Here is a 10,261-nt window from a genome sequence, read left to right on the forward strand (position 1 = left end):
AGTACCTTCACTACAAATAAGTCCTGTATTTTCCCCACTGCAAAAGATACTATAGGCTGTAATCCATACAATACTGATTGGATGCCGCAAACCAGTGCATAGATGGGCAATGATAAAGCACCCCAAGGCAATACAGGCCTATTCTCTATCACTCTTGAGCCCTCTCTCCTTACATGCAGGAATTTAATTATTTAAAAACAGTGAAGGGACTCAGCATCAAAAAGTGAAGTGAGCCACTCCCTTGTTCTTCAGAAAGAATAGGCCCTTTTTTCTTTGAAGTTTTAACTGCTAACAACTTAATGAATTAAAGCTTTCACTACCGTCTCTGAGAAGACATGCTGTGCCATAGTTTGCAGAGGACGAAAGGTGTAAGTGTATACATAACACACTAACACCTTTCCAGCAATATTGATGTTTATCTGTCTTTACACAACAAGACCTGGGACCCTCTCCATCATAACAATATTCATCTCAAATTGGCCTAATGCCCAGCATGACTGGCACAGAAACAAAGAACCTCTTTCTGCAAGGTCCTGAGTGCCCCAACTCTCAGCAGGAGCAAAGGGGTCTCACAACCTTGCTGGAGAGGGCCAAATGGGCAAACCCCCAAAGAAAGAACTGGGAGGGGGAGGGAAGTGAGGAGTCAATGGTTATGAGCAGAGCGTTCTAACTCAAATAGGAAGACCTGGGCTCCAGCCTGAAGACAGATTTACACAGTGCTGGAGGCACCCTCCCTGCTGGAGGCACCCACAATGCTGGAGGGCATGCTGTAACAGGGTCTCTGGGCTGCAGTCTCTCCTTACAGCCTGGCAATCTTGGGGATAAAAGCAAAGATATTATCATTAAACCCAGGCAAGATGGTGTGGGGAGCAGCAGAGAGTGGTCTAATACCTAAGGACTACACTGAATTAAAACTGTGTACTGTCCAGATAAAAAACTTGGACTAACTCCGGCAAGGAAGTGGGACATGGAGTGAAGGACAGTGGTCACAATGTTTCAAGCTGATGAAAGGAAGAGTGAGCATCCTGATACAGTATAAAGGAGTAGTATCACCATAGGGACTTCTCTATTGAACTCAACCTCACAGTCCTTCTCTCCCAAGCAGCAGCCTGTCTTTCTGAACAGTGTGTGTTCACAGTCCTTCCCATCAGAAGAAGCAAACCATAGATCATCTGCTGAGGTGCCCTGTAGCACCACAATGCACCGCACAAGACTTGACAACACTAACACCAGAAGCAGTGACCTGTGCAAAATATTGGGAGCAGATTATATAAAAAAGGTTGGACTAGAGACATGACAAAGAAGAATCCTTCCCCAAGATTAACAGCCCCTCATAAAGGCCAAGATACTTTTCATAAAGTCAGACCTATCAGGAAGACAAGGCACAGCCAAGGAAAAAAACAGCTGGTAACACAGCCGTATATGGTATCCCAAGCCATTGTGCACAGTATGTCATGAAAAAGGTGCATGGGATAGGTGCTATGGCTAAGTTGGATGCTGTGACTCCTATGCATGGCTCAGGTTCTGGCCTCCCCTCTGCCTGTCTGCAGCAGCTGAGTTCAAAACTGGCATTGAAACCCTGTGCAATGCGCTGAAGGCACAGAGATCCACCCAAGGCAGTGCCGCTCAGCTCAGCCTATTTCAGGGCTCAAGGGGTGGAAAGGGTGCTCATTAAAGACTCAGAGCAATCCCTGTGAATGTTACCCATGTCTTGTAGGAAGTCCACTACATAATCCATCTAATGAATGGATCTCCCTGTACATCATGTTATCCAGGCAGGATAGAAAACACTAGTTACTTACCTTGATCTCCTGTTTTATTGTACCTTGGTAATAAAACCCATCTGACTCCCTTCTTGCCAGAACAGGAACATTAGCAAAGTCCATAGATTTTTCCAGCACCATGAGACCCTTACATATTGTTTCAGGGAAACAGGGACAGTGCCTGATCCATGAGCACCTTGAATTAAAAAGCAGTGGATTACTGTTAGGAGAAAATCACTTCCCTAAGTCAGGTGAAGAACACCTCCCAGGGCCAGAACCAGACACCTGCTTTCTGCTATTCCCATTGTGCAAAGTAGGTGGAAAAGTGGTATAAGCAGCTACTTAATAGTAAGAAAATCCTGTGATTCTGGGCTGATGTGACTTAGAGCAGCAGTCAGTCTCGCTCTTGCTGTGAGCAACTGGTTCCTGGCTGGCTGAAATCAAGAGACAGACAGGTACCAGCCACAAAGCTATCCTGAACTAAGCACAGCTTAGCTGGACCTGAGGATTAGGACTAGACTAAGGCTAGGTCAGGGCTAATAACTTACGGTGGGCCACAGTAGGGAAGGATGAACACAGTAAAAGGAAAAGACAGAGAAAAGCAGTTCAGTAAAGTCAAGTTGACCATTGGTGACTGGCTTAGGCTCAACACAGAAAGGAAATTTACTGTCCCAAAACATCATGAGGACAGCTTCACAGAGGATGGTTGTTAGTTAGGCACATTGTGATTTTGGGCATCTGTATAATACTAGAAGACTTTTTCATATAGCAGGCTTACTAGTTGCTTTCAATTGTCCACAATGTTGCAAGATAATTTTGGACAAGAACATTCTAAAAAGCTGACAAGGAAAAAATACAAAGCAAAACTCTAATTATGTTTAGTTTGCCAGTCAATCAAAAGCCTCTATGCTTTTGTTTCTTATTAGCAGAGACTGGGCATAAGGCGGCAAACTGCAGACACAAACAGCAACTTTACCTTACAGGGCTAAGGGAGCTGGTAACCCAGGCAGGATGAGTGATGAAGGATCCACTGGAGAAGGGATAACCATGAGTTATAAAGTTGGTGCATGAGACTTTATCGTGTGCTGTCATCATGCTGCAGTACTTGTGATCTGCAAACAAGGACTGATCCATTCCCCACAGAACCAGCTACCTAAAACAGGGAATAATGACATTGCTGGTGTTTGAGGTGAATATACACCAGATACCAAGGATTTAATCTAGTCTACCATATAGCTAATTCATTACCACAATAGCCAAGCATTGCCAGTGGATCACTAAGAAATTAAAAATATTTATTAACTAATGCATTTCTTATATAAGAAAATTGTTCAGAACTTCACTTTCCACTGAAATTCAGCCACCTCAGGGGTGAATGCAACAGCACTGTAATAGTGCAGAGCAACAGGAAGTGGAGAATAATGTATTTCATTGAAATCACAGGCAGAGTTTACGTAGGTTGAATATAATTGTCCAGAATGCAGTTTAGGTAGGCCAAAAAGTATTAGTGGGGGTTAACCTTATTCCAGCAAAAACTGATTGAATTCTTCCATCAACTTTAACAGGCTATAGGGTGAGAATCTTAGAGGTATCTATATGAAAATGGAAAATCTTAGGAAAAGTGCCATGGGATTTTTTACACCAGTTTTACAACTAGTCGTTAATAGGACAGTGCTCTGACGCCATTCTGGGACTCACAGACTTGTGCCACCTACTGCTGCACCCGAGAAGGTTCCCGCCTGCAGACTGTCTCCAGCCCAACCCTCCAGATTTTGTGTGCCCCCCCCCAAACAAACAAACAAAATTGGAGGTAGAGCTGAGTAAACTCAAAGACTGAATATTATGCTAGATTACAGCTGCTTGTTACTCATGTGTGATTTATAGTGATGTTTAAATGGGAAATATTTTGATCTAATGTTCCATCCTGTTTTATAATGACAGACAATGCTTTGCCAAGAGAAGGAAATCGTGTTCAGATGTGACAAGTGAAGAGGTAACTATTCTGTGGCTGTCATGGTAAAAATGACAACATAAGCGTAACTGCCAGTAGTGTGGCAAGATTTAATGCAGATTTCCAGCCAAGCTTGTATATCACCTCAGAGATGTTTGCACACTTGGGGGAAAATTTTCACGCTGAAAGTCAATAGGACTTAATCTTCCAGGTGTTTAAATTGCTTTTGAAAATGAAACTGAGGCTGTGATGTATCTTTGCTTTTAAAAATGATACCATTTTTTAAAACAAATGTAATGATACAGAACAAACATGATGGTAAACCTTGTGATAGTTCAGCAAATTCCATGAATAAAATAGTTTCTTTGAACAATAACCACCAGACCCAAATCATAAACCATAATCATCTCTGCAAATATTATCAGACTAAATAACAGAAATTATATGGATAGCTTTCTTTATATAATCAACTGATTCTCAAACTGACACCAAAAGATTGCTGACATCATGAATTTTAAATTATTGTCTGTGTTAACTATCATTTTATTTTTAATATTCCATTTAAACTAATTTCTGAGTGAATATGATGCTGGGGACACCTATTGGCATAAGGGGAGGAAGGGGGAAAGAGTGAAGTTCCCTGTTTAGTCTCCCAATGGGTACAAAGTAGGCAGGAGAAAGCACAGACCAAAGAGAAGAGTCTAGTAGAGAAGTTTCAGCTACTTAAACAAGCAGTTCTGGGAAAGGCATTTATTGAACTTACCAGTTATAAAGAGTATTGAATCTTGTCAGCACAGCTTCAGAAATCCTGCTCCTTTTCCTGCTTGATGTGGAAAGTCATTCACTGCCAGTGTTTTCTAGTTACTAAGCAGGTTGCCATAGATCCACTACCAACAGGAACTGATGCATTGGAGTAGGACAAGCGGGCACACCCATGAGCTTCTCAGCTAACAAGTGCAGAAACATAACCACCAAGGATAATGGTTTGTCTAACATACCTAATTTCAAACACCACTGACAATTAAATGATTAAATTGTCAGGTTAGCTGTAGCAGGGAGGTCAGGGGTGCAGGCTGTAGTACTAGACTGCATTCTGTATATATGGGCCTTTTTACACCTTTGAATAACTAAATATTATCCTACTAATACCTGAAGCTGTGCAATTATGATAAAGGGTGTTGTGGCTGTGCAAGGAGGGTCAAAGGACCGTGGCCAAGATATGTTAACTGATAACCTCAGATCACTTTACAAACCTTGCGTTGCCTCACTTCTGTTTATTTATGCAGACTACAGTAACACCATGAGGCCCCACACCAAGTCCGAGTCTCAACTGCTGTACGAACCCAGGATCAGAAAGATCTTGCTCCTAAGAGCTCACAGGCCAAAAAGACAAGGCTTGCTTTCTATTGAAAGTAAAAAAGACAAGGGTGAATTGAGATACAGAGATGAAGTGTGGCTTCTGGAGCCCAGGAGTACTCCTATGAAGCACGCTCCCTTCACCCACTGCATCACACCAAATCCTGAAAATGAGGCACTGCAGCAGCCTGAGAGCAGTGCCAAGCCCACAGGCTGAGATTGGGTCTTACAAGCATAAAGTTCCTCAAAAGGCAGCTGCATTGTTGCATGTTTGCGAGCAAGAGCCAGTGGACTGGTTGTGCTTTGCAACAGCACTCGGGTATGGCACATAGCTAAAGAAGTCAGAGCCTGCCTTTTACTATTTATATTACAGCAACCCCTGAAGACCCCAGTCCCACTGTGTAAGCCTTGTACAAACCTGGAACTGGGAAGAATCCTTCCTCAAAGAGCCTTTGGTCCAACATACGTTTCAAGGCCTCTCGTTAACGAAAGGGGTATCCCTAATTTGTAAAGTTCCCTTCTAGGAATCTGTCCAGTGATCACAGAGATCCTGGTGGGGGGTTCTGATTTAAAAGAATCTCCAATTTTCAGTTAAAAAAAAAAAGTAACCCCAAATCCACATTCTTCCATGATTAAAATGAAACATCACTATATACATATATCTATATATTAATGGTGTTTCATTTAAATCACTGAAAAAAGTGGATTTAGGGTTACTTCTTAAACCAAAAATTGGGGCTATTTTTAAATCAGACAAAACCAGGATCCCTTGGTGATTAGACTGACTCTGCCATCTCTAGATGAGTAAAACTGAGATTACTTAACTTGCTTAAGATCAGTCAGGAATGTGCATTTTAGGAATCTCCCTGTCAAGCTCTGCTCCAGCTTCTAGACATGCCTTCTCTTCAACAAGTAGTGGGATATTATTTGGATGGCCACTTCACTGCATTTCTGCAGAGTGTTTAGAGAAAAGGCACATCTGGAATTGTGTTTGAGGCACTAATGTTGTTTGGTCTTCTTTCTGTTTTCCTCAGCACCCAGGTTGCAATAGCTCTCCTCATGGTAAGTGGGGAGATTGACTGATATTCACCAACAAAATATGCCTATAATAGTAGTGCATCTTTTATCCCAAGAGACATCAAAGCTCAGTACAAACCATGGGCTAGATGCTCCTGAACACTCTCATGCAATTAGGCTCTTGCTAGAAAGATCACTTTGCTGTCATACGTGCAAAGTGAAACCATACGTTGTCTAATGGCATATAGCTACGGTGTACAAAAAAAGTTGGGGGGGAGAGGGGAAGGAAAAAATACCTTGATCATAGTGGAACTGCCGAGTACTTAAAGCTCACCAGGTATAGTTATTCCAGGCCACATTCTACGCTCTCCCCTCCCACAATGAGTTGTTTTATTCTATGAAAAGTCCTGTTTACTTTCAACATAGCTGCTTATTAACTAAAATCATGCAGAACATGGATGAGTGACAATATTTGGCTCTCATATTGAAGTCTGACCATGAGAAATGGGGTTTAAACCCCAAGGAAGAGCTTCAGGTTTCACATACTAAATATTGCTTAATAAAAGGAAGGGCCCATATCCAAAAATGTAGCATTCCCCCAAGCCCAGGTAAGTGCACTGTGCCATAAATGAAAATTTATTGGGGCCTACTAATAACACCCCAAGGACCTTTACAAAAAGTCTTGTATTCTGTGGAAGAGACTGGCAGTTAGAGAAAAGCTCCCCCAGGGAAGTGCGTTCACAGGGAAAACCCATTTCATTATCCCTGAAAATGAACAGCAGCTCATCAGTGAAAATGTTATTTTATTTAGAACCTGCAAGCTGAGACAGCACAGACAGTTAATTTTCGCTGAAAGAATGACAAACAGCTATTAAACTCTTGGTCTCCAATTAACATTTTTCTCTAATTTCCAAGACTTAAGACAGTCCAGATATGATTTTCTTGCCCATTAACACATCTCTTTTTAGTATAGTCGCAGTAGGCTAACTTTAATTTTTTCAAGCATGCTGGTACTGATGGGTGCTTTGGACAGCACATAAAATGAACCGGTTTCCCAGAAATGCATGTTACTCATAATACAATGGTTATTAAAGCTTTCAAATTTAAGAGTATTTTTTATTTGGTCGGAGGACTTCAAATAGACCTCAAAACTGGAGCTGTCTGACAGTTGCCTTGGCTTGGTGCCTGGCTATTCTTCTCCATCACCAGAGGATCACTGTATAGAACAGACTGTAGATGACTAATGTATTTTATTGCAGCCCGAAGTGTTTCTACCTTGCTGAGCCGTTTTTCTAAGTATTCCTCAGGCAGGTGATGTCTGAGCTTGGCGTATCCTTCATTGACACACTTAACCCGCTGCCTTTCCCTCTCATTCCTTTTTCTGATGAAAGCTGGTCCATATGAGTACTCTCCTCTGCCCTGATTGACATGGGGAACTTGATAAGGGAAGCTGCAGGGATCACTGTAGAAATTCTCAGAGATTAACTGCTCAGATGCAAAAGGAAGTACTGACAAATCTTCAGAGCAAGCAACCTGGGGAGGAGTCTCAGGGTATACGTGAAATGTGACGAAGGGATCCCCACCAAAAGGCCTGGGCAATGGCACATGATGTGAGTCACCATAGATGGGTAATTTGTCCATGAAGTTACAGTAGTTTTTACTATCCAGGGGGGGTTGCATTGAACCTGGAAATGTATAACTGCATATTAATTAAGTCATACCTTGAGTTTAAGGGTTACCTGCCATCAGTAAGATGTTCCAGGAAAGACTTCTAAATTAATTTATGCTACTATAGAATGATATGAGAGACTGTCACAATGGATGCACCATTTGAACATAGTCTTTGCTAGGCCCAGAAACCAGCTCATGCTAGAGAAACTTACCAAAAAGTGCTAAGTAAAGACAACACAACTCTGTACACCTTCCTAAACGGAACAGCAATCAAGCTGCTTCTTGAGCTCCAATTTAATAGGCACGTGGAAACAAACGTCACAAACCGATCCCAGCTCAGGCTGAAATGGACAGAAATTAGTACTCATTGCTGATGTTATATAAACAAGTCTGGCATGTTAAGCAACATCCTATCCAGCCCCATGCACTCTCCCACTTCCCCCAAAACCATGTAGATTACAGCTCAAGTAACTAGCACCCCCACTGAACATAAACGTCCGCTGAAAGCTTGACAGCTTGCTCTGTTATCCTACCACCTCTTTGTATTAATTGGTTTGAAAATTTCTTGTGTGGGGCCCTCAATCTTGTGTCTGTGAAGTGCTACGCCAGGTCTATGAGAGAAATGCATTTCTTGGAGGGACCCACGTTTGTTTTAAACAGTTTGCTCCCACTGATTTGCAATGATCTGAGAGTCAGCTTAGCTTCATATTAAAAGGATGACAAAAAACGTCCAGATCATATACCTTCAGTAATGAAGTACTGTATTAGGAAGAAAGGCTTCTGCAGCTAAAGTGAATGAATATGAGAGTATTGCAGAGATCAGCATATTCTTGGTAATCCCTTTCCAATTCATGGTGTCCATAAATGGAGGATGCTTCCACCTTCTCTCTACAAGAGGCCTAACTATAGGTACCACAGATAAACTACTCTGGATTGGGTTTTAACTGCTCAAATCACACTCCGAAGATTAAAAAGAGATTGCAAAAGCACCATCAGTAGGAAGCTATACTGTACAAGGTTATCAAGCTATGTCAGGAGTCCTTTAATCTTAGCATTCCAGCACTGATTATTTTTCTAACTGAAAGCCACATTTAAAAAGTTTAAAGCAGACAGTATTTTACCAGGATCTGTTCACAGGGATTGCACACAATCTTTGTTGATGCAGAGTCCAGCCAGAATACCATCCACTTCCACATCTACGTGCCACTCTTAAAATCAGGTTACATCATGCCGTCCTAAAAGGAAAGACTACAGAAGAATTTCCTAACAGTACTGGAAATGCCCAGTATCACCACCTATTAAAAAAAAATAAAAAAATACCAAACATTCGATATTCACAGAGGAATAGTGCAGTATCTGATGGAAGAATTTTGCCATTAATCCAACTTCTTCACCATGACTTGCAGCTTCTCTAATACCTTCATACCCACTCCATTGAGAAGGGAAGGAATTGTATGATTGCTTGTTTGGGCCTATTTTCCCTGTGCATAAAGTTATATTTATCAAAATAGATTTGTGTTCTGTATCATTTGATACAATGAATTTTACTACCTAGAGCTTCACATTTTTCACTGAGTTGAGAATCTATTTTAGCATGCTACGTTATATAAAGGGAAAGCAAGTTCTAGAACAGATGCTTTAGTATGCTAGGTGCTAGCAAAGGCAAATGCTGAACACAAATGCATGTTAAATTACAGAATAAGTTGCCTCACTACATGTGGGAAAAGATCCAAGTTGAACATACGTATGTACTGTAAATTCAAAACAGCAGACAAGTGATGATTGCTTCCTTTGTTAATACTGGGGGGAAAAAGATAGGAAGTTTTAATTTGTTTATGTTCCACTAAAATACAAATGCCAGTAACTGCATCTGCACTGTAAAAGCCAACAAAGATATCATCAGGTACTTACAGCATTAGTTGGATGGCACTTAATACTTGCTACACAACTACATTATACAACACATTATGTGCCAGGCTCACATCTAAACCAAAACATAAAATCAGAAGCAATACAGCATTTCTTGTCTGCTACAAAAGACTCACCTGTTCTGAGATGGAGTAAAAACTCCAAAACAATCCACAGAAACAGAGTTTCCAATTTTGAGGCAGCTGAATATGCCTGTAAAATATCTGTTTTGCATTATAAATTTCAAAAATAGCATTTTAATTCTTATATAAAAGTAGTAGCTTATGTTTTTAATAAAAAATAGATTAAAGAAGACTGATTAAAGTACTCTTAACTACCTAGTGTCTCTCACACACATTAGTCTTGAGAAATCATTTACAAAAGTCAGTTGACATTTAGCCAGCCATAGCAGTACGTAATTTTCCATATGTATTTCTTGACGTTTCTTACCTGAATGATGTACCTCTAATACTGCTGAGTTGAGTCAAAAGACTGGTGTAATTTATAGTCAACCGACAATATGCAAAGTAGCTTACAGTTATATCTGCTCTTTTCTGGTTTAGTTTTTACCACCCACACTGTAACTATGATGGCA

At 40.9% G+C, this 10,261-nt stretch overlaps 1 protein-coding gene across 5 annotated transcripts in view; it reads right to left on the reverse strand.

The window, feature by feature from the left end:
- C2H11orf16 (chromosome 2 C11orf16 homolog) overlaps window positions 1–5,684 on the reverse strand; it is a 28,170-nt gene extending 22,486 nt beyond the window's left edge. For 2 of the 5 annotated variants that reach the window (XM_019476702.2, XM_019476701.2), the window contains exons 1-3: window positions 4,478–5,680; window positions 2,740–2,916; window positions 1,803–1,959 (exon numbers count right to left, since the gene is read on the reverse strand). In XM_019476702.2, coding sequence (XP_019332247.1) covers window positions 1,803–1,959; window positions 2,740–2,897 — 315 coding nt within the window. In that variant the 5' untranslated portion in view covers window positions 2,898–2,916; window positions 4,478–5,680. Of the gene's footprint in view, window positions 1–1,802; window positions 1,960–2,739; window positions 2,917–4,477 lie in introns of all 5 variants that reach the window. The other 3 variants (XM_019476700.2, XM_019476699.2, XM_019476703.2) reach the window with 3 other exon arrangements.
- Window positions 5,685–10,261: the final 4,577 nt, after the last annotated feature.

The sequence above is a fragment of the Alligator mississippiensis genome, chromosome 2 (assembly GCF_030867095.1).
Source record: "Alligator mississippiensis isolate rAllMis1 chromosome 2, rAllMis1, whole genome shotgun sequence".
NCBI lineage: Eukaryota > Metazoa > Chordata > Crocodylia > Alligatoridae > Alligator > Alligator mississippiensis.